The sequence below is a fragment of the Podarcis pityusensis genome (genome assembly GCF_964106645.2).
Source record: "Podarcis pityusensis genome assembly, chromosome: 10".
Classification (NCBI taxonomy): Eukaryota; Metazoa; Chordata; class Lepidosauria; order Squamata; family Lacertidae; genus Podarcis; species Podarcis pityusensis.
Window position 1 is genome coordinate 29,321,774 of NC_138035.1, and position 25,078 is coordinate 29,346,851.

At 43.1% G+C, this 25,078-nt stretch overlaps 1 protein-coding gene across 1 annotated transcript in view; it reads left to right on the forward strand.

Moving 5' to 3' along the window:
• Positions 1-24,275, forward strand: part of CYTH4 (cytohesin 4) — a 44,088-nt gene extending 19,813 nt beyond the window's left edge. The window contains exons 3-13 of the mRNA XM_081024194.1: positions 534-598; positions 2,906-2,972; positions 6,454-6,572; positions 7,600-7,680; positions 9,312-9,424; positions 10,687-10,835; positions 15,404-15,515; positions 16,493-16,569; positions 17,158-17,229; positions 22,251-22,405; positions 23,738-24,275. Of these exons, the coding sequence (XP_080880320.1) occupies positions 534-598; positions 2,906-2,972; positions 6,454-6,572; positions 7,600-7,680; positions 9,312-9,424; positions 10,687-10,835; positions 15,404-15,515; positions 16,493-16,569; positions 17,158-17,229; positions 22,251-22,405; positions 23,738-23,810 (1,083 nt within the window). The 3' untranslated portion in view covers positions 23,811-24,275. The remainder of the gene's footprint in view (positions 1-533; positions 599-2,905; positions 2,973-6,453; positions 6,573-7,599; positions 7,681-9,311; positions 9,425-10,686; positions 10,836-15,403; positions 15,516-16,492; positions 16,570-17,157; positions 17,230-22,250; positions 22,406-23,737) is intronic.
• The last annotated feature ends 803 nt before the right edge of the window (positions 24,276-25,078 follow it).

The window sequence follows — 25,078 nt, forward strand, 5'->3', positions numbered from 1 at the left end:
TCTGGGAATTGTAGCTCTGTGAAGGGAATAGGGGGTCTCCGAACAACTCTCAGCACCCACAACAAACTCTAGCTCCCAGAATTCTTTGGCTGAAGCTACAAGTGCTTAAAAAGTATGGTGTGAATGTGGTCTCAATCTCCTTCTGCAGATGTTATTCATCTGTAAAATGGGAATAACCACAGCAACCTCCCCCTAATGACTGCCTCAAGGATAAAGATTGTACAGCAGTTACCAGGGCTGAATCCACAGCAAACAGTTTCTGGGGAAACTACTAAATGTTTTGACCACTTGAGGGACAGCTGACTTTAAAAACAAACCAGCGGTATGGGTTCCCTTCAGATGGGAGCGAAGTGACTGTAACAAGCCCCAAGTCTATTTTAGTAACCAAGTGTAACTGGTCTTTACTTCCTTTTCACACGTCAGACTTCTGCAGTGAATAACTATTCTGTGTGCTGTTCTTTCTTCTCTCACCCCTCCCCTCCCCTCCCCTCCCCTCCCCTCCCCTCATTCTCTCTCTTTTCTCTCATTTATAGAGGCTAAAAGATGAGATTGCAGAAGTGTTTGAAGAGATAGATCGTTTCCAGCAAACACAAACAAGGTGAGGAGCCAGGGATCTTCCACAAGGAGGAGGGATGGGAATCTTCTGGCTCTCTAGATATGTAGGACTCCAGCTCCCATAAGCCTTAGTTAGAATGATCAATGATCAGGGATGATGGGAGTGGTGGTCACGACCACGTTAAGTGTTTATAGCTTTATGGGAGACCCTATATTTCCTGGTTAGCTGATAACTAACCCATGTTGTCTGAATACCAGGTGTACGATGCTCTCTCTTTGTGTTCTTCTGAAAGAGAACCTAATCTACTGTACAAATTTCTTTATATTTGAAAAAATAATGATGATGGGCTCATGTGTTTCAGGTGACAAAGAAAGGAACCAAGTTAAACATTATTAAACCATGGCATATTCCTTTCACCAACATTCCCAGCGACGATCTGTGAACCATGTTTATTTCCCAGCATCTCCCAATAAACAGATTTTCTTTAATTTCCAAAATAAGATACCTAACCTCTAAGTCAGGGTTGAGCCCCCTACTTTTGACTCCCACTGTATTTTGGGCTGTGAGCCTGAACTGCTTTGAACTGTGTATCACTCTGAAATAGCATTTCATATAATCTTTACTCCATTACATCATAAACAGAAAATATCAACCGTAGTATCTTTAGCAGCTGATCAGCTAGGTTTCCTCTGAATCTGTTATCAGCACCATATGTCTCTGTGAGTCTAAGAATGTGCTATAAGTGTAGTTGTGGCACTGCCAGAAAAATTGCCAACTAAAAACAAAGCAAAAAGGGGGCTGCGTTTAAGAAAATAAACAAAAAGCATGAGACTAAAGAATAAATCTATCCTGTGCAAATAAATCTAGCCCATGTTTTAAACATATACTATTATGAAAGTTGGCATAGAAGACTGTGTACAGTATATACAAAAATATAGATGATTTACACTGGAAATGTCTAACCAGGTTCAGGAACACCCAAGATGCTACAATAAGAATTCTAAAAAAGGAGTGCAAAGGCATTAAAATGAATCTATATATCCCTAATATTCATAGCAAATTCTTGGAAAGCCTGATGTGAGATAACTATGCCGTCTTGCATGGGGCAAACAATAAAAGTGATATACTGGTACATGCCAGTCTTTAGAACAATGTTCTTCAACACTGAGTCCCCAGATGTTGTTGTACTACACCTCCCATCATCTCTGGTCCAAGTGGCTGAAGGTTATGGGAACTGTAGTCCAACAACATCTGGGAACCCAAGGTTGAAGAACACTTTAGAGCAGAACATGGTTAGCAGACCCTTGCAATGTTAGCTACTGCTCATTTACATCCAAGTCAATGAGGTTGAAATGCCATGACTCCAAGTCTCAGTAAAGTGCCAGGGCTTGAGTGGATGGACTCTTGAATGGCCCATCTTAAGGGAAATACATTTTAAAACACATCTGAAGGCATCCCTGTTCAGGGATGTTTTTAGTGTGTGATGTTATATTGTGCTTTTACTATTTTTTGCTGGGAGCTGTCAAGACTGGCTGGGGCAACCCAGGTGGAATCTACACACATATAAAAAAAGTTCTGAAAATGCTTTTTTAAAAAGCACTTAAAAAAAATAAAATACATTGAATTTTCCATAAGGAAATTTCACCATCTAGTGTCACATTGTATATTGCACTTAAAACACACTTAAAACATTTGCAGCTTACAGCGGAGTCCCCAGTAAGATGGGTGGCACATAAATAATAATAATAGTTGTTGTTAGGTGAATGGGGAAGCTGTCCATTCAAAGGGATGAACCATTCAAATGTGCATTTTAATATGTTGGCCCTGTTGAAAAGCTACACACTGTAACCTTGGTGGGGGTAGCCAATGCTGTGATGTGTATTAATTATTGTTCAGAATGGGCCAAAGTACATGTCACATGCGAAAACTTGTAACAGTAACCTGATGGTCTCCCCTACCCCACACCTTTGGATGAAAAGCTGTAGGAGGAGGAAAGAACTGGGAGCAGAGAAACAGTGGAGGGTGCCTAACCCTTTCCCTATGGGTGGTTCCCCTAATTCAAGTATACACACAAATGCCCACCAAGCTACCATAAGCCATGATCCTACATCATGTTTAATTTGACCCTGCGGTCTGGCTCAGGCTGGAGGAAGGTGAGCCATAAATGGGTTCAGTGCCAAAACAAATTGGCAAAATGGTGGAGCATCTCCTGACCGAGCCAGAATTGAGGAGATTTGGATTATTTTGCTGGGAAGCCAGCAAGCACCCAGGAGGAAAAGTCTAAAAGTCATAGGCTGCTCTTCTTCAATCTGTTCCATATTTAATCAAATCTCATCTTGGTTTTTGCAGCAAGCTGGTCCAGAGGGATAAAGAAATGTGCGTCGGACGGAAGAAATTCAACATGGACCCTACTAAGGTCAGGTCAGGTCTATGTGTATTTGTACTGTATAAGTGGAGATTGACTATTACATGTAAAATTGAAGATCTGGAGTTTTCGTTTAAAAAGAAGCAAGTTTCTAGTCCCTAAGGTTGTAAAGCTTTTGTTTTTAAAGAACAGAGTAGGCACAGGCCTGCAGAAGACTCATCAGTGGGGTTCCTAAATCATATTCAGATGTCCTCTCATGTGACTTTACAATCACCTGGAAGGAAGGTGGGGCTGTTGCATCCTCAGTTCCTACTGCCTACAAGCATTTTGCGGGGAGGGAGTCACATTTGTTGAGAGGAGATTGCTGTATGTACCTACGATGCTGTGTGATCTGGATAGACAGGTCCATGTGTGGAGACACAACAGTGCCCTTAGTTCAGTGGATGCAGCCCCACCCTTCACCGCCATGTGATTCTTAATCACATAAGCAAATGTCCAAGTGCTCGGAGAACTTTTTGGATATATATTCAGTTAAGCCTAACTTCTCCAAAGACGGCCAGCAGTTAAGCTAAAAGATATATGACATTTCAGAAATTGATAATGAAGGCAACGCAGACAGTTTTCAATAGGAGACGACACCAACAGAGAAGGCATCTCACAATCATGGCTCTTAGATGTTGTGGCTACTTGGAGTCTGTCACAATCTTGACAGCAGAAAAGGTGGAGTCCAAGAACAAAGGAAGTCCCTTTCACTGAGTCAGACCATTGCTCCGGCTAGCTCCATGTCTTCTACACATTGTGGCCTGCCTTTCCGTCTGGTGGTGCTGTTGCTTAATGCAAGCTCAGTCCACAATAAAACAACTCTCATCCACAATTTGATAGTGGGTGAGGTGGCTGATCCAGTGTAAATCTCAGACACCTGGACTAGTGACTTTGCCCAGCTTTTCTCACCTGGGTATTCAGTGCAGCACCAGTCCAGGTTGGTTGGAGTGTGGCAATGATCCATTGAAACCCCACAATTCTCCCTAGGAGGCAGACATGCTGTTGGTGTCGGGAGGCAGAGACGGAACAGACTGTCACTATATTCAAGCGGGATTTGAATATAGCTAAACTCAATTTAGAGCTCTTGTGCAATAAACCCACTTCCAAAATAATCAAAATGTCATTTGCGATAAGGAAAGTGACAGGAAAACGCACAGGGACAAATGGCATTTGTTTGATGCAACGTGGTCTCTGACCTCCCTGCAAAACAATTAGAATGAATGCTCGATAGAGATGCAGAATGAAGAGGAACTATTAGGAAGGACTGAAAAATCAGCAACAAGAGGCAGAACAGAACTATTGTAAGAATTCTTCTTCACCAGGAATATATGACACCATCCTCAATTCTTCTCTCTGGAATTGAATGGAAATGTTCTAAGGACGCCCAGAGCACTATCACCTCCCTTATAGTCCAACCCCAACCAATGTTGCAACAGCCAAAAATGGACAGGCAGTGTAGCATAGTGGTTAGAGAGCCAGACTGGGACCTGGAAGACCAGGGTTCAAATCCTCACTTGGCCATTCAGCTCCCTGGTGATCTTGGGCCTTTCACTACCTCACAGGGTTGTTGTGAGGATTAATGAGGAGACGTAGAGCCATGTATACCACCTTGAGCTCTTTTGAGAAAAAGGTGAGCTAGAAATGCAACCTAAATAAATAAATAAATAAATGTCACCTTAAAAAGAAGATGGGAACATTAAAAAGAGACCTGGAGTGTCTCCCTCCTCTGGGTGGTTCATTCAGCATCTACTTTAGAAAGAAAACCAAAAACAACAATAAAAGTATTTGCAGCCCTCTTAACCAGAAGATCTTTCAGCTCTTGGTCTTGCGCCATCTTTCTACAACAAGCCCTCATTTAGCCCAGCAAGAGAGAGACCTGCAAGGAAAGTCGATGAGGCCCAAGCCCAGAACTCACCTTGGCTGGACTGAAGAGAATTGAAGTTGTGTCTGCTCTTATCTCTCTTTCTTTGGCCTAATTACATCTGTGCAGTCTATCAGCCCGAACCCAGTCTTCACTGCACTCCCTGCCAAACCGTTCCTTTCAAAATACTCCCAACTTAATTACTCCCCTCTTACTGTCAGTGCTGCAGTCAGGAGCAGAAGCTCCACAATTAAGCAGTAGCTAAGCCTCAGCAGAACAGCAGATACACTGGTGGGGAAAGGCATCTCTGCGGTGTAGTGGATGGGAAATGTCAGGAAGTGCAGCCCTAGTCCTTTGAAAGCAGTGATGTTAACTGCTAGAGCTCCACAGTAAACAATGGGACTTCCTTGCTCCTCAAAATGAATGAGGCAATAATGAGGCTTTCAAGTTTGACTGTTGTTTGTGACCTGTTAGCTTTGAGGAAATTAGGGAACCATGCCAGCATACTAATATATGCCTGCCAGCTGATCGTAATAAATTGGGTTTTGTGCTATCCTAATGAATTGGGTTTTATGCTCTGTGTGTCTGTAATGGATTAACACAAAACCTTCAGTTTTTGGACTCTATAGTGGTACCTTGGGTTAAGAACTTACCGTATTTTTCGCTCTATAACACGCACCCGACCATAACACGCACGTAGTTTTTAGAGGAGGAAAATCCGTAGGCATGCCACCCATAGGCATTCCCTCCATAACACGCACAGACATTTCCCCTTACTTTCTAGGAGGAAAAAAGTGAGTGTTATGGTGCAAAAAATATGATAATTCATTCTGGAGGTCTGTTCTTAACCTGAAACCATTCTTAACCTGAGGTACCACTTTAGCTAATGGGGCCTCCCGCTGCTGCTGTGTCACCGCGGCTCGATTTCTGTTCTCATCCTGAAGCAAAGTTCTTAACCCGAGGTACTATTTCTGGGTTAGCGGAGTCTGTAACCTGAAGCATCTGTAACCCGAGGTAGCACTGTACTTTTGGGCATGTATAAGGGAGCTGTCCTGATGAGCTTCTGCACTTCGAAGTGGACCATTCTAATAGTGGGCATATTATATGCTACCATGGTAGGGTTAACTGCTTCTGATAACTGTGGCACTAAAATACGATTGAAATTATTCTGGAGGCAGGTAAGGAATGTTGATTAGGGTTGAGGCTCTTTTCTTTTGCCCTGTTGGCATCGCTGATCACCTAGGTTTTGCAGGTTTTGAAGCACTGCGACTACAAACCAGCAGAACCTGTTTACAGTATTTGACTAGAGAATGATGTCCAGAACAAATTACCATCCTTCCTTCGTCATATAAGAGTCACTATAAAAATATAAATATAAAGCACAGCACCTATATTTAATTCCAATAAAGTATCCAGTGTAAGGAGTATAAACACAGTGATAAATCGGAAACAGCTGAATGAATTTAACAAAATGAAAGTGCAAGAAGGGTGTTGCATGGGCAAAGAGAATTTTAGAGAGCTGGTGCCAGGCAGGTAAAGTATACATTTTTGCATATAAGCAGTATATAAATGTGTATTATTACTATTATTGACTCCTTCATGATAATCGAGTCTGCTTTTCACAAACAGGGCATCCAGTATCTGATTGAACACAAAATACTGTCATCAAATGTGGAAGAAATTGCCAAATTCCTTTACAAAGGCGAAGGCCTCAACAAGACAGCCATTGGAGATTACTTGGGAGAAAGGTGAATACTCTTTCTTTCTCTCTCTTTTCCCCATACACCTGAAATCATTTCTCCCACTGCAATAAATAAATATTAATGGTGGAAAACAATTTCAAGTAGAGAAATATTTCATTATTTTCACAATACTTCATAATTTAGAAATGTTCTTTTCTTATATTTATATCCACCTTTCTTCCATTCTGAAATACAAGGCAGTGTACTGACAGTCCCCAGGCTGCTACTCTATCCAAGTGGCACTGTGGTCTAAACCACTGAGCCTCTTGGGCTTGCTGATCAGAAGGTTGGCGATTCGAATCCGCACAGTGGGTGAGCTCCTGTTGCTCTGTCCCAGCTCCTGCCAACCTAGCAGTTTGAAAGCATGCCAGTGCAAGTAGATAAATAAGTACCACTGTGGCAGGAAAGTAAATGGCGTTTCTGTGCTCTCTGGTTTCTGTCAGGGTGTTCCATTGTGCCAGAAGCTGTTTAGTCTTGCTGGCCACATGACCCGGAAAGCTGTCTGTGGACAAACGCTGGCTCCCTTGGCCTGAGAGCAAGATGAGCATTGCAACTCCATAGTCGCCTTTGACTGGACTTAACCATCCAGGGGTCCTATACCTTTACCTTTACTTTTACCTTTACCATTACCAAGGACTATAAGATAGTATTTCTCTCTTGAGCCTCATACGCCTTCAGAACAAGCTGCTAGCCATGATGGTTGTGTGCGCCTTCCACTGTCAGAGGCAGTGCAACAAATCCACAATATATATTTTGCAGTTGAGTGATGGGAAAATGTTTGAAAAGTGTGGGATGAACAAATTGTTAATGAGAAAATGTCTTAACACCCCACAAATCAGGATGAATGTCCATTGTGGTATAACCACTCTGCAAACAAATCAGAACAAATACTCAGTAAAGACTGGGCATAGTCTAACCTCCTCATAGGCTTTGTGAAAGCAAATCAGAATGCATGTTGAATAAACAAGTTAGGGGTGAATAACCTTCCTCTTTGCTTTCTCCCCATCTCACACTGTTATTTTTCTTCCACCAGGGATCCACTGAACCTCCAGATTCTGCAGGCCTTTGTAGAGTGTCACCAGTTTGCCAATCTCAACCTTGTACAAGCATTAAGGTATGCTCTAAGCAAAGCATTAAACACTTACAGATGGAGAAATTCAATTCCATTTGTATTTAAAGGTGAACTTACCTAATTCACCATTTCTGAAACAACATGCATACTGAAACACAACCTTCCTTCAAGATTTGCACTTCTCTGACTTTTACAGTGCTGTTTTCCAACTTAGTATGATGTACAAAATTGCATATACTAGAGTAAAATGCACATGCAGTTGCATATACGAGTGAAAATAGTGTACAAACATGCATTTTATGGGGGGAAATTTCATACAAAAATGTGTCTATTCAGAACAATTTGCCCTAAGATGCTGATGAATTTTCATGAGGAAACTTTTAAACAAAGAAGCAACAGCCTGCAAACCGATGTTTAGACGTGGAGAACTAAACTTAAGATTGGAAAAATGATTGACAGAGAGAAGCTGAAATGGACATTTTCACACATTCCTGCCTGCAGTATCCTATGCTGATTTGAGGACAGGTGCTGTGTCTCCCTCTTAACACTTCATGATGGACACCCTTTTGGATAAAAGAAATCCAGGTGCTGCTGAACCAGAATAGTTGAACTTGGAAAGTCTGGGTTTTCAATTCATGCAGCCACCCTTTAACTCATGGAGAGCTGAAACAAAGAAGAAGATGATGAACCAGAGGCTCATGGTTTGGCAGGGAATTCCCTCTCCTCCCCATGTGATTGTTATAGGGCTTTGTTGAAGCTATACATTCCGGTTCTTGTTGCTCTTTGAACTAACTGGTAACGACTTCATCTCACATCAAATGAGCTAAAACTGGTACTGGAAAATCTACTGTTTCCCCAGATCCCTAATACCGGATTATCTAGCTGACTGAGAATCTGCTCTTGGTGACAATTTGTTGGAGGAGATAGCTTCCCTTTTGCACTTTGCCGTTTTCTCCAAATGCTTATTTGTCAACATTAGGTGGGTCTTGCTTGTGGAGAAGACATCTTGGAGCAGAGTTGCTTTGAGATAATTCCTGAGAAGGGAGCAGTGAGGATGAGGAACTGATACAATATTGACTCAGAGCCGCTGAACACATGATGAATTTCCTGCTCCAAAATCAGCCAATCAGCTTATTGTATACCCTTTGCTTTCACCTAAAAACCAAAGCAAGAACTTTTCAAGAAAATAGTCATTAAGAATGAAATACATTTTGAGTCATTCATTACGTGGAATTTGAATAAGATGATACATACAAAGAGACATAGAACAAGTTGCATAGATCCTGCTCCAGCACAAAAGAAGATTCCACATTTATGTAATTCATGCCGTGTGGCAAGTAGTGGTCAAATGCACTTTCCATAGATGTGAAGAACCCATGAATTACCCATGTACAGCATCACATGAGACAATCTGTCATTAAAATTCCATAAAGAGACTCCATGTTGGCTTCTAGTAAACTGGCCCTCAAGAGTTTCAACTTTTTGTAGGAAGATATGTAGTCTAATCAAATAGGATCAAATGGAATGAATATTAATACTTTCTTCAATTCAGTAACCTCCAACCAGTTGTTAAGAGAATTCAAGATTTCCAGGATTGATACCAGTTTCAGTGGAAGACTCTCCCATCCTTATGCCAATTAGCAGACTCTGATGGTTTGGTTTCTCATTCCCAGACAGTTCCTGTGGAGCTTCCGGTTGCCTGGGGAGGCACAGAAGATTGACCGTATGATGGAGGCATTTGCCAACCGGTATTGTCAGTGCAACCCAGGAGTTTTCCAGTCAACAGGTAGATGAGAGGAAGGCTGTGAGATGGAAGTTGTCAATGTGGTGCCCTCCAGATGATGGGCTCCAACTCCCATCATACCTCTCCATTGGCCATGCTGGCTGAGGCTGATGGGACTTATAGTCCATAACATCAGAAGGGTGCCTCATTGGCTACACCTGATGCCAGGAAACATTTATGCAGGATTTTGTCAAAATGAATCAAAGGGTAGCCCTAGTAACCACCAGGCTGCTCTGGTTGAGCTCTTCTTCCCTAGCTTTGGGGGGGGGCTCTCTCCTGAAATTTTGTTTGTCTTAACCCCTCTGCCGAACCACACACTGACCCCATGCTTCCACAAGCTAGCACCCCAGTCCCCCCACTGCTGGCCATCTTTCCCCTTCCTTCAGCTACTCCCATGCTCCAACTGTGGGTATTTCTATTAAGGCTGGGCTGAAATCCCCCTGGAGTTTCCTAAAAAAATACCCTCCCGGCCATGAAAATAAGGTGCAATTTTCAGGTGCTTTCTTGGGGTAGAGTGGGAAAAAGTTCTATAGAGATTTGGGGAGGGGGCTACTTGGTTCTGCCAGGTAATGAGGCTAGTCGGAAGGCGTGGATAGATCCTCACGTCACTTCTCAGTAGAACCACAGTCCCTTTGCAGTGATGCAACACAACACAATGTCTCTGAAGACATTCTAGGAAGTGGGCCAGGCAGGAAGCTGTGGAGAGAGCCCTGTGCTGCTGTGAAAAGCATGGGGCTTTAAAAGAAAAAGAAAAATCAAGGAAAAATTAAAAATCCTTGGTTACCTTGTAAAGCTAAATAAGGCCAGTTTGGATTTCTTCCTGGAGGATTTGAAAAAAAATTCTTACCCCTCCAGTTTTTTGCAAGACTCAAATTTCCACAAATGTGTTATTTTTCTTACTACTATGTGTACATAAAAACATAAGAGCTGGCCTGTAGCCCATCTAGTCCATCATTCTGCTCCCACAGAGGCCAACCATTTGCCTGTGGGAAATCACCGATAGCCTTATCTTCCATGAATCTGATGGTCCCTCTTTTAAAGCCATCCAGATTGATATCTATCACTGCCTCCTATTTCAGGATAATCATAGATAACCACAACTGAATATGAACACTGAGCTTAGGAAACAAGCCTGTCGTATTCAACTGCATCTACCCAAACTAAAGATTCTCTTTGAAGCTTGCCACAATGCCTATTCTTCGAGCTTCCTAGAAATCATAGGCTTTAGGCACACCACTCACTCGCTTGTTTCCTTTCTTTGGCAGACACCTGCTATATCCTCTCTTTCTCCGTCATAATGCTGAACACCAGCCTGCACAACCCCAACGTCAAAGACAAACCTCCCTTTGAGAGGTTTGTGTCCATGAACAGAGGCATCAATGATGGAGGGGACCTTCAGGAACCACTTCTGCGGGTAAGAGAGCTCTGTGCTTCTCTCTGCTTTTCCTGCTAGTTGGAAGTGGAAAGAGAGATCTTCAAGAATGGTTGAAGAGCCGACATATTCACCTATGCCATCTAGTTCTGGCCATATTACCCAGAAATCCTCAGGAACAATGACTTCAGAGTTTTCACTTCTCTCTTCTCAGAAGTTGGGTTCTCTCACTAGTGGTATTGTAAGTGAGGCCAGGCAGTAGATATTTGGCATTGACCTAGTGACACCAGCAGTCAAATTAGCCTCTGTCCATTCTGGAAAGGGCCTGAGAGATGCAAATATTTCTTTGGGATTGAAAGGTGCATTGCAGTGAGAAGCAAAGGAGGAAGGGTAGACAGGAACTGCCTTGTTATAAACCACTTTCTTACAACAAGCAATGTATAAATTTTATAAAATAGATGAAGAAACTGAACTGTGGGAAATCCAAATAAGAAAGGCGGAATAAAAATCTTGGACAAACTAGTTATGATTTTGGGTGAAAAATGATAGCAGAAAAAAATATGTATACCTAGAGTTGTCATCTATTCCACACACACACACACACACACACACACACACACACACACTGGTTTTCCCCGCAGGATTTCAGGTTGGCAGGAGCAGGGACCGAGCAACGGGAGGTCACCCCGTCGCAGGGATTCAAACCGCCGACCTTCTGATCAGCAAGTGCTAGGCTCTGTGGTTTAACCCACAGTGCCACCAGCGTACTAATGACACCCTCCGCCATGAGAGGAGAAAGGGATTATGCCAGAGGACATGCCCCAAATGCCAACACATGCAGTTTGAAAACTCATCAGAGACTCCAAAATAATTGTGTGTCTATCATTCTCCTCCTCCTGTGCCAGACTCCACTCTACAGCAGGCGGTTCTCAAAGTACCTCGTAATAATGAGCTCTCCAGCAGACAATTAATAGACCTGTACAGAAAGGGAGCAATACTAATTCGTAGTCGATAGCCCATCAATTTCCCAGGTGTGGCAAATTCTTCCAAAGCTTCAGAGGATGTCATGAATCATTCTTCCCTCTCCACTAGAAATATTAGCTTCCTCTACTTAGTGAAGCCCTTAATGAGCTCAGGTTTTCTGCAGTACTGACACTGACTCAGCCCATTCTCCCGGGAAAATGTTGATGGGAGTTATTTATCTGATTGCATGTGATTATTTTCACAGGCACATAATATGTGTTAACTATTACCTATATACCCTTTGCCTTAGTAGAATGCTATTCGAATGGCTATATACAGCCATTGATCTAGTAACAAATTTGGGTGACCCAGTGCCTGCCAGTTTAAAACAGGAATGGACCATCCCCAAAAAGGAAGGGTTGGGCTACTCAAGTTTCTAATAACATATAGCAAGTGTATGATGGAGGGAGAATCAGAGTTTGTGGGAGAGTTGTGTGCCAAGAAGAGGTTACACTCTCCTCCCTGCACTATAAAGCAAGGCTGCAGGAAAAAGGAGAGGACAAAGAACACATTTCTCCTTTCCCACTCTCCAAAATGCCACTCACCCTCTCACCCACTATATAGATATAAAATACTCAAAGTCAGGGCTAGCTATGATGTTTCTGGCTGCTGAGAGTAGGTGGGTTATGAGCTCTTTATGGTGTCAGTGGGCATTATTATCTTGGAAGATGTTTAGTAGGGCCAGTTCTGGGGTGACTTCTGTTTAGTTATTTTGCATATTTCTTGTATGATTGCTGTCCAGAAGAGTTGGATTTTGGGGCATTCCCACCACATGTGGAGGGATGTGCCTGTGGAAGTGCATCCTCTCCAGCATTTTGGTGAGGTTCCTGGGCGTATTTCCGTGGTGTTAGGTACCATCTGTAAGTGAGTTTCATAGTGAGTTCTTTCCTTTTCATTGATAGGGATTTAAAGGGAGGTTTAGACCAGAGTCTAGTCCATTGGGTGGGGTTAATCTCATGTACATTGAGCACTAATAATGGAACATATGTTGTAGATTTCTCCCCACATTTATTATGCTATTTTTGTGATATACAAATGACATAAGAAAACGTGGTATATTTGTTTGCATAACATTATCCTTGTTTTAAAAAGTCAGGGCTAGCTGCCAGCCCCAATTCTAAGCTCTATAGTGCTGGACAGCACAACAGATAAGGGGTTTTTTTTGGGGGGGGGGAGGACAGGAAAACATGTTGCTCCCTCCTAAAACTTCTCTCCCCTCTAGGAGACTTGAAAAGCACTATAAGAGCTAGGAAGGGACAAGGTGAATATAAAATGGAAGAATGGTATAAAGAGGTGCGGGATATAGCTATTAATGATAAATTAACATGTGCTATTAAGGTAAGATGAGGAATATGCGGGAGAAATGATTTTAAGGAAGGTGTTTGTATAATTTGTACTGTAAAATGGAAAGGGGTCAAACCATCGCAAGAGCTGTTGAATTTTTGGGAGATTGGATAGTTACAGTGGAATGGTATTGGGGGTGGGGTGCACATTTGTATTCTTATTTGTTTATTATTATTACTTCTGGCGGTTCCCTCATTGCGAGAAGTGAGGTTACAGGGAACCAGACAGAGGGCCTTCTCGGCAGTGGCACCCGCCCTGTAGAACGCCCTCACTTCAGATGTGAAGGATATAAGTAGATATCTTACCTTTAAAAGACATCCGAAGGCAGCCCTGTTTAGGGAAGTTTTTAATATTTAATGCTGCACTGTTTTTAACACTTGATTGGAAGCCGCCCAAAGTGGCTGGGGAAACTCAGCCAGATGGGCAGGGTAAAAATAATAAATTATTATTGTTATTATAAAATCAAATAGAAAATTATAGAAAAAGAAAAGCACTGTAAGCCTTGGGTCCTAAACTTTTCTAAGGGTCAGGATATACCACATCATTTTGTTGCAGGATGTGTGTTTGTGTGTGTGTGTGTGTGTGTGTGTGTGTGTGCATGCACCCACATACCCCTGCCTGCCTGCCTGCCTGCCCCCAGCTCTCTAAAACTTTCTTACATTTCAGTGAAATTAGTGTCCTTTTTTCATCTGTGTTTGACTTTTGAAGACTTGGGAGGTTTACCAGAAAATGCTGCTCTTACACACACACACACACACACACACACACACACACACACACAATGTCCTTACCATTGGAAACATTGGAGGTGTATGATTACAGAGCAAGAGAGACCATATTCTAAGCAGGATTTGCTTTTGTCAAAGTGTGGCTCACACAGTCAGGGGAGGCTTCTCGCAGTGTCCTTTATTAACTAATGCTACACAGCCCTGGACAATTTCTGCAGGAATTTTGCAATTTCTTCCAATTTCAACATAGCCTACCTATCAAAAATTATTCTGAAACACCACTCAGGGGGCAACTCTGATTTTATATAGCAACCACTGAAGTGCCCTTCATATGAAAAGATTGGATTTCCTGCTGCTGGCAGTCTGGAGGAAGTTGCAGTGACATTACATAATGTGTGACAGCATGTTCCAGTAGTCCCAGTGTCACTATTTTACTGGACGAGAAATTAGAAAATCCCCTTGTGAATGAGTCAGATGTGCATAGCTGGGACTTTATGTTCCTCCAATTTTGAAAATAAAGAAAGAAACCATTTAAAGGAAACCCACTTGCTGAGTATAGAATAGCTTATGGAAATGAAAGAGATGTTTTTGATTCTGTTTGGAGACCAAGAATCAAGTTCATTATGCTTGAAAGGGAGAGAAGAGTGATGAGAGGAGGAAATCGGTTTGAGGTAGGAAGCATTGGGTGCTGTGGAAACTGCTGAAATCTGGGTTGCTTCTACACTGGTCCTTTTCTCTGAAAGTATCATCCTTTGCCCTCTCACTTTTCGCATGTTTAACAAATCATTCCATGCCAGTCATTAATTATAGGTTGACTTACAGTCTATTTTTTAGACCAGATTTGTGGCCGTTTTTAAATTGGAAACGCATTTGCAGTGCCATCCAGTCCCATGTGCTCTTTGGGGCTCCTGTGCCTTTAATTAAAAGCATCCTGGGGGCAGTTTCACCTCTTGATTCCTATTGAGCACAGGATTCCTGACGAACAGCCTCTTAATTGCCCCTTGGTCTCTCTTAATCGCACCTTATCAGTTTGTGTCCCTGCGTTGCTTATGTGCATATGAACGTTTTCATTCCTTATTTCATTCATGGCCTATTAACTTTTGTGTGGAAAAATGGCACTATTCCCGTTATATAAAAACAAAAAGGAAAACACTTTGGCCAGTATTTTACTAAGTCAGAAGGAGACTTCATTGGTTTCAGAGGGTCTACTCTGAGTATGACCCACACAGGATATCTCCCTGTGAAAGGAAATAAGTGATTAAACACACAGGTGGGCAGGAGGAAAGGGAAAGGGTTGAGGGAGGAACCATAGCTCAGCTAAAAGGCTCCTCAGTGCTCAGTTTGAGGGATCAGGTGGTGGGAACGATCTCTGCCTGTGATGCTGGACAACTGCTGCGTTGAATCACCATTACTAATACCACACAATCCTAGAAGGCACCAACCTCCTGTGTCCCTGTGGTGAGATGTGTGGCATTCCCCTTCAAGATTTTCCTCTTTCTCCTTTTCCTGAGGCAGAGTTTGTTTGACAGCATCAAGAACGAACCATTCTCCATCCCAGAGGACGATGGGAATGACCTCACCCATACTTTCTTCAACCCCAGCCAGGAAGGCTGGCTCCTTAAACTAGGTAACATGTTTGTATTTTGCTGAAAATCTTGCTGCCGCCCCTCTACCCCAGGTTAGCCCTCCCCACCCCCCTCAATCTCTCGGAAGGAAAACCAGCAGAGCCTTTCCTCATGAGCTCAGGACTGCAGCAAGCTGCCAGCCAGGCATCCTTGCATTGTGGTGGGGTGACAGTGACCCCTGGCGTTCAGTTCTGCTCTGTATTCCCTAGAGATTCCCTTCTTTCAATGCACAGGCTGTCTTGAGCCTGGATGAGATAAATGATCTCCTCTGCCCTTATCCGGCTTGGTTCTTGGCCTGGATTCTTGGGGCAGGAAGGAGACGGTACCTGTGTTGCTGGAGAAATGGCCCTTTCGGAAGATGCTCAGAGCACAGATGTGGGTGCAAGGATCCATTCCAGCAACACAAAGGCTGCATACATGCCATGCATCAAAAACACATTTCCTCTCCCCCCCCCCATAAAGAATCCTGGGAATTGTAGTTTGCTGAAAATTGTGGCTCTCTGAGGGGTATTTGGAGGGAAGGGAAGAGGTATGCTTTAAATGTGTGTTGTGTGCACAGCCAAAGATCCAGAATAAGGTTAGCCACGCACGTTGTGACCATGAACAGTCAATGTTTTACCACCCCTAGGAAACATGGTCATTGCTTTTCTGCCATTTGCCTGCAATCTGCTATATTGTTCTGATGTGTTCTCAGAGAACACTAAGATTGCATGCACACCATACATTTAGAGGAAATTTAAAGTGCATCTTGCCCACACTGCCAAAAAGAATTGTTAAATTTGCTTGGAATTCTAGCTCTGTGAAGAATATACTAGTTTCCGGTATTCTTTGAAGAGAATGTGCTTTAAATGTTTGGTGTATGTGCAACCTAAGCCTTCTAAGATAATTCTAAACTAACTCAAGCTATAGCAAACATAGCTTAAAGATTAATCCAGTCTTAAGCATGCATTGTGTGTGTTTTTAATTCCTTTTGCACTAGGAGGCAGAGTGAAGACTTGGAAGCGCCGTTGGTTCATTCTGACGGATAACTGCCTGTACTATTTTGAATACACCACGGTAAGAGTTGTGTCCCTTCCATTAAAAAAACCCACAAACTTTATCTGAAAGATGTATCCTCAGAGAATGTGAGGGACGTTCTAGTGTGGTGCAGGGGTTAGAGTACTGGTCCGGGACCTGGGAGATCAGGGTTCAAATAACCTGGACCAGTCACTGTCTCTCAGTCCAACCTGCCTCACAGGGTTGCTGTGAGGAAATAAAAGATAGAGGGGGAACCATGTATGACAACCTGAACTTCTTGTATGAATAGGGGGATAGAAATATGGTGATAAAGACATACATAGAACAGGGTGCTCTTTTATTTATTACAATTATATACCACCTTGGTCTTCAAGGTAGTATACTTGGTTCTCCCAATTTAATCCTCACAACAACCTTGTGAGGCAGGTTAGGCTGATGGTGAGTGACTGGCCCAAGATCACCCAGTGGGCTTCATGGCTGAGTAGGGATTCAAACCCTGGTCTCCTTGGTCATAATGCCAACCTTGTTCTCCAGCCCAGGGTCAGCGGGCAGCTGCTAGCACTAACTTCCTAGGTACTGCCTGCACATTGGGAAGGTAACTCATCTCTGATTTGAATTTTTTTCCAGGACAAGGAGCCGCTGGGGATTATTCCACTGGAAAATCTATCTGTTCGAAAAGTAGATGACCCGAAGAAACGAGTAAGTCACTGCTACTAACTGTGACCAGTGGTTATCATCCTTTCCTTAGACACAACAAATATTTTTTCTTCCCCAGTTCAGTAGATTTGCTGTAGCTTGAAACTCCAGACCAACAAGGCCTCTACTTCTGGTTCTTTGGTTGTAAACTAGATGGTCCAAGCAGAGTCCACAATAAAATGTCTTGTGGATAGCTCTTTTTTAAAAAACAAACAAAACAAAAACCCTTTATTATACTTCAGATAACAAAAAGTAAACATAAAACCATCCAGAACATTACATTACATTACATTACATTACATTACATTACATACCTACACATCCTACGTGTACACCACAAATATTAGATTTCCAACTCTTCTCTTTGTGTTTCATGTGGATAGCTCTTGTTTAGGACTCCAGACATCAAGTGGTCCCCCCTCCCAGATTTTCCATTTGCTTTTCTACTTCAACCGTCAGTCAACCTGCCATGCTAACTGAGCATTGCTCAGTCCTTAGTGAGCTGTTTCTTTCCCCCACTGAGGATTCTTTCCCCTATATTTACTTTGTAGTTCTATAGACTTTGGGGTTCCTCCAGGTTTGCTGATCTCTCTGTCTGTTATGTGAATGATACCATATTGGGCACATAATGATACTTCAATAGCAAGACCCAGTGAAAATATGTTACTACTAACTGGTGTCTGTAAAGCTTTCAAAACACAGGTTCAGCCAAGCTTCACTGCATGACCAACCAGGCTCCATCTGACTCTCCTGTGATGCACTAGATTCCCCCAGCCTCTGCTCTGGCTTCACCTTCATTCACACCCAAGTTCCAATACTTTTGAAGTTCAAAAACAACAGCCTTGTTGAGGATAGTTCTTGGAATTCCCAATGGCAAGGAAGTGGATAGAATTAGATTTGGTAGTCTAGCTTCCCTCTTCTTCTCCTCCGCCTCCACCTTTGCTTACATCAAAATATCCATCGTAAATTTCCATGGAACACCAAAATCCAAGTCACCCAATACGTATGTTATGCAGCAAGCCTGTACCAACTTAGCCAAGAGTAAGACTCATTAAATACAGTGGGATTTACTCCTGATCCAGCATGTATTGTAAATAATTTTCATCTCTAAAACTTTGTGGGGGTCTTTTTTAAAAAAATGAATTAAGGACCATGTGCTTTTCAATCATACATGTGCGTTGGCATTCAGAACACCATAAAGTGGGAGACAACTTGCTGCTTGCTGAGTAACTGGTTTAATTCTCTTCCCTCCCAACCAACTCCATAAAGGACTAGGGCAGCCTTCCCCAACCTGGTGCCCTCTATACATTTTGGACTACAGCTCCCATCAGCCCCAGCCAGCATGACCAATCATCAGGGACTATAGAAGTTGCAGTCCAAAACACCTGGAGGGCACCAGTGTCATAGCTCCGCCCCAAGTCCCATTGCCAAGCAACAGGGTGCAGAGCTGGGTGGATTCATATAGGAGGTGAGACTGATACACTTGCCTCAAAGCCAAATCCACATGCGAAGTCCTGTCCATTCTGAGGGTCAGGTGAACAGCAATCCAATTTGTCAGATAATCCAGAGATCACAGAATGCAAGCAGTCATGAAGTGAAGGGTCCAAATGGAAGCAGCAAGGTAGGGCTGGGAACCACAGACATTGTTTCCAGCATCTGACTGCTGCCCAAAGTCCTGTTTAAGAAGGCTGAAGCTGGCTGGTTCTCCTCTGTGTCCTTGAAGGCTGACCAGCTGCAGGTGGAGCCACTTCACTTTCTCTCCCTTCAGGCTGCTGTTCAGTAGGGGAAGTTGAGTCCTGGCCCATCACAACCAGATTAGGTTTTTTCAAATAAAGAACGTGAAAATTTCAGAGAAGTGGACTGGGATATCCTTAAGAACTTGACCAGCAAAAACCCCTCCCTATAGCATCTGCCCCTCTTGCTTCTACACACCATTTGTTTCCTCCACAAATTACCGGGAGAAACCAGGTGCATTTTGTAGAATGCTAAACATGTATGAAAATGCACCAAGAGGGAAGGTGAGCTTCTCTTGGGGTTCTCAAAAGCTCATTTTGGAGCATCATGGTACATTGAAAGAGGCACCTGAAACCCTCCAATTACTTTTGCATGACAGTACCTTCCGAGATGGATAGCAGCGGGAGCAATACACCTGTCTTTAAAGAGAACATTGAGAAGCAGCGCTTTGTTACTGGTGTCTCGGCTAATCAAGATCTTGAGGGAGCCCACCCCTTAGCGGTGTCTGTCAAGGAGATCTCATCTGAAAGTTACACTGAGGAGGGGGAAACGGGTGCCAGATCAAAACAGACGATATCTGCCGATAGCTTCTCCCTGAGATTGGAGTGCATCCATTCAGCAGATTACTTGATAGCTTAACTAGGAGTGCACTTGAGAGATGGGAGGTGGGAGTTAGAATTCTTCTAACAGGATCTTACAAAAGCGACATGGTGCCACATCAGGAAAAACACCATAGAAGGCAAAAGCAGTTAGGCAGTTCTACAAAGCTGCTGCCAAATCACCCAACTTTCTGCATCTCTTTGGGACACAGAGCAGTTGGGGGTCCTTGCCCAAGGATACAGGAATCAAAATGCCCTTCAAGTGGGCAGCTGCCTATGAGCGCAAAGGGATTCCTGGCCCATGAGTTGCTTTTCATTAGAAAGCTGACACTAAGGCTGCCGAATGTAATCTTATTATGTGTAATAATCCTTATGGTACTCACAAGTAAAAATGCACAGGATTGGGTTGCCCAGGAGCAACTGCTATAAGGGTCCATCTAAGTGCCCCACAAAGGACTGTAGTTTAGTGGTAGAGCAGCTGCTTTTCATGCAGAAGGTCCCAGATTCATTTCTGTGCATCTCAAAGTAGAGCTTGGGATTCCTGTCTGAAAACCTGGAGTACCACCCTCAACCAGTGTGGGCAATGCTGAGTAGATGGGTCAGTGGTCTGGCTTGATTTAAGCTTCCTATGTTGCTGTGTTCTAATGCAATGGTTCCCAAGCTTTTTCTTGCCCTGGACCACTTGAAAATTGCCGAGGGTCTTGGCTTAATTATTCTCCCACATGTTGCTTAGAAATTGTAATATGATAGATGCTGAAGTATTTTAATGGAATTTTAATGAAACACAACAAGAGCTCAAAGAAGCAATAAGCATAGAATTAAAAATCAGTATTAATATTTTAATACTTCTTTCCCTTTCTCAAGACCTCCCCTTGTCTTGTCACCAGCCATGACTTCATTCCGCTGAGGAAGGCAGAGCTTTCCCCCCATCCTATCAACTTCCAGTCTGCCCCACTCACCTTCCAGGAGAGCCATTGAGTTCTAAGAATGACGGAGCAGCCACCACACTCACAATTCTTCACACAAACACACACTGCTCTTCACACACATGTAGCTGTGCCTCTTTGCAGAGTTACTTCCCTAGGCCACCTGAAGGAAGCTCATGGACCACCGATGGTCTACAGACCACACTTTGCGAACCGCTTCTCTAATGTGTAACAACGTACATCTACATCCCCACTTTTTCTTTTATGAAGTCAGAAAGAGGATTTGTTGTACTCAAGTTATTCGTAGCTCTTTTGTTACAAAATGTTTGACAAATGAAATTCTTTGAAGGAAAGATTACGGATGCAAGGGGGTATTGGTATCAAGGCACACGGAAAGACAAAATTTATACCTTCATTTCCCAAGATGCAATGGGGTGTTTTTCACGCCCCACCTACCTGTAACTATTCTTTTTTTAAAAAAGAGACAAAGCTGCACATTACACATTAAGCCAGCCTTGGTAGCTCTCCAGATGTTGCCCTGCAGTTCCTCTCATCCCTGATGAGAAGTGGGCTTCATTTCTTGCCTGTGCTTGCTTCACACTCATGGTTTTTGTCACACTGGCTTGGATCACTCCAAATCAAAGTTTGCATTTTCTCTCAAAAATACATTATGTATACAAAAAAAATGTTACATACCACTATTTGTTGAAAAAATAATAGTACAATAATAGTTTACAATAATAGTATATACAACCATACAGTGAAAACCATACGAAAAGGTTAAAATCAGAAAACAGCGAACTCTTGTGGAAAGACATATTCTTAATAGCCTGCAGACTTTCAAAAGTTGAGACGGAAAGCCCTGGTGGAATCTCTCTTGGCAGAGTATTCCGCAGTACTGGGCCAATGGCACTAAAGGCTATTTTTTGTTGTTGTCAAATGAGCTGCATGGACTTGGAGAAAGACTAGCAATGCTCCTGCAGATGATCTCAGTGATCAAGCTGGAATATAAGGGTTCAGTCAGTTCCTAAAGTACCATGGGCCTAAGTTGTTATTGGCTTTGTAAATTAATACACAGACCTTTGACCTGGTTTGGTAGTAGATGCACAGCCAGTGAAGGTGCTTTATTAATGGCATCATACATTTTCAGCAAGATGCCCCCATCAGCAGTCTAGATGCCTCATTCTGCACCAGCTAGGGCATCCTAACCAGACCCAATGGCAGCCTCACATACAGTATGCCTTTGAATATGCATGTGAGTATATGCATTTGTGCATGTATTTTCTCTCGCCTTGAAAAAAATAGATTTTGATAAGGACAGATCAGATGGGTGGCTATGTTCTGATCCACAAATTTGCCCAGGAGACATGGATCGGGTCAGCTCACGCCAGAATTGGCAAAGTTCAAATCCCGCAAGTCAATAAAACGAGTAAATAAAATGGCATTCTCTGTTGCAAAGCCATCCTTCTCTAGATAAATTTCAGTCTAAGTACACAGTTGAGGAATGCAATGCGAAGTGTTTCCCCAAGGTCAAGCAGCCAGTCCTTCTCGGAAAAAGGAAATAAATCCCAAGTCCTTCACAGCGCAGTGTCATTGCCACGAGATCACATAGAATTTCAGCATTATTGTATATGTGAAAATCTGAAGGGGGATGCCTTTGCAGCTTTGACCTAAAGCACAGCAGAAACAGAGGCTTGCTGCATGTTGGATCTTGTAGCTTTGTTGATTTCCAGTCTCTTGATTCCCTTCCATTTTCTGTCCTTAGAATTGCTTTGAGCTCTTTAATACAAACAGCAAGGGGCAGAAAATCAAAGCCTGCAAGATGGACGGAGACGGGAAGGTGGTTGAAGGCAAACACCAGTCTTACAAGATCTCTGCACCCTCGGCGGAGGAGCGTGACCTATGGATTGACGCAATACGGTGAGAAGAAAGGCTGTCAGGGTGATGTGGCAGCATGGTGGTGCTATGAGAACAGTGGGAACAGGAGGGGAAATTGGAGGGAAGAAATACTTGGGGATAAGGCACATCATAGTTCCCCACCAGTGTGACAATTGAGAGCCCAGTGTGGTCCTGAAGGGTGATGCACCCACACACCCTCACAAATCTGTGCACCTACATGGCCTCATTTGATTTCTAATCGCCCGTTAGCTCTAAGTAATTCATGGCAGAATGTGTGGACTGTCTCCACTGCAAAACACAGTGTTTTGAACTGATGCAAATGGTCCGTCTGTGCCATTTGATCTATGATGCTGATTCATCTTTCGGTGCTGCAGTCACCAAGCGAGGAACACGTATGTGTGATCCACCTCATTCACAGTTTGGTTCAGGATCTTTTAAAAACAAAATAACGAGACTGCCAGTTTTTAGTTATAAAAGGTGGCAAGACCAGACAGGTGTAGAGGACATAGACACATACTGAATTAGCCTGGTACCATACCTTGTAGCCCACTTTCCGTACTGATATCTTTGCTAGCCCTGGGAAGGAGTGAGCCCTTTGCTCCATTCTATCAACCACAACATCCTGCCTTTCCTTCTCCTTTGTCCCTTAAAGTTTTGTGCTAATCACCAGGTGGCTTTGATTCTCCTATGAACAGCATCCTACTTCCTACAGTGGCTAACCAGATGCCTCTAGGAAGCCCCTAAGCAGGGCCTGAAGGCAACTGCCCTTCCATCTTGTGCCTTCCCAGGAACTGGTATTCAGTGGCATATCACCCCCACTCTGAACATGGAAGACAGGGGCTGGGCCATAGCTCATAGGCAGAGCATCAGCTTCACACATAGAAGGTCCCAGGTTCAATCCCCAGCATCTCCAGGCAGAGCTGGGAATGTTCCCTGCCTGAAGCCCTGGAGAGCTGCTGCCAGTCAGTGTAGACAATACTGCGCTAGATGGACCAGTGGTCTGACTCAATATGAGACATCTTCTTTCCTTCTTATGAATTTCTCGTGGCCTCATTTGACTATTTCCCCATAGCAGATGCCTAGGAGCCTTGTCCTGTTTATTGTCCTGCCAATAGCATTGTTCTTAACTGAAAGGTTTTTATGATGTATTCACGATTTTTAACTGTGTATTTGCAATATCTTATAAGCTGCTTAGAGGATCCCCCCCCCCCTTTCTAAAAAATATTAAGTGCTACAAATTATTTTCTAAATAAATTAATAATGCCCTCCTGGTTCCTGTGAAGGTGATCAACACTTTGCTGGTGGCCGAGCCTTGAATATCTCCCATTTCCACCCCTCCCTTTTTTATTCCAGAACCAGCATCACACAAGACCCCTTCTACGATCTGGTCGCTGCTCGTAAGAAAAAGATCGCCAGCAAGAAATGAGCTCTCCGGCCTCCATCTTGCTAATGTTTCAACCTCAAGAAAAAAAAAATTGGCTTCCATGAAGTCCTTCCTGCAAAGGAACTCAAAAATACCTCCAGATTCCTGTCCAAGGAAGGAAAATGACTGACAGGCTGATGGAGGATCTCATTTTCTCACTCCTGGAGTAAAAATCTAACATGACTTGAGACTGTAGCTCATTTGCCTAAGCAAGTCCTTGCATTTGCATCACATGGAGCAGGGATTGGATGCTTATATTTATTGCTCAATGATCTGGGTCAAGGAGAATCATGGAAAGGAGTGACCTTTTCTTAAACTAACCTGCACAGCTGCCACTTATATATCAGGAAAGTCTTGTGGATGTGGATTCCTGTCTCACTTGTCATTCCATGGCCTTCCGGGTAATTGAGTTTTGCAGGATGTAATGAAAACACTCATTTGGAATAATAAGATGAAGGATAAAATTCATCTGGTGAGAGGCAATACAATGGGGTGGTGGTGCTTGTCCAGAGTAAGTCCATCTATGTTTTCGGTCTACTGAGCTTGCCGTATGGTTCTTTTGAACTTTGTCTTTTCAGGACAGAACCGCCCAGGCAGAATCAGAACCACCCAGGCAGAATCTGGCTCTAAAAGGTCAAGTAGGGAGTTGGTGGTTCCTGTGTTCTAGCTGCCTGCCCCAGCATAGGGGTGGGTTGTACGTGTCTTGTCATTTTATATTGGCCTTTTGGGAGAGCTACTGGGCTGATCGATTGAGACATTGGGGCTTTGGTCTGGCAGGCATGCATTCAAGTTCTGCCTCACCCATAACAGGAGGAGCAGAAAAATGGCTCTCATTCACCCTCAGATTCTCATCTGTAAAATGGGTATAAGGGCACCTGCTGCCCTGGATTCTTATGAAATAGTACTGTGTAGAGCACTTTGTGCACTGAAAGTGCTATGTAAATTATAAATAGAAGTAATAATAATAATAGTAATAATGAATTGCCACAGAGTGGCAATAAATAAATAAAATTCAAGCAAATGTAAAAATACATATGCCAGATGTACTTACACATGCACACATACACTGAGTAAGGGTGCAGTTTTCTACACACACACACACAGGGTTAAACAGATGGAGAAATGACAACTTTTCTTTATAAATAAAAATGTGAAAAAACATTGCAGCCTCTTATGCTCCGTTTTTGTTTTGTGTTATCAGCGCCAAACAGAAGCAGTAGGAGTGCTGTGTATTTGTAGTCTTCTTTCCTTTTTCCCTTTGATACATGCAG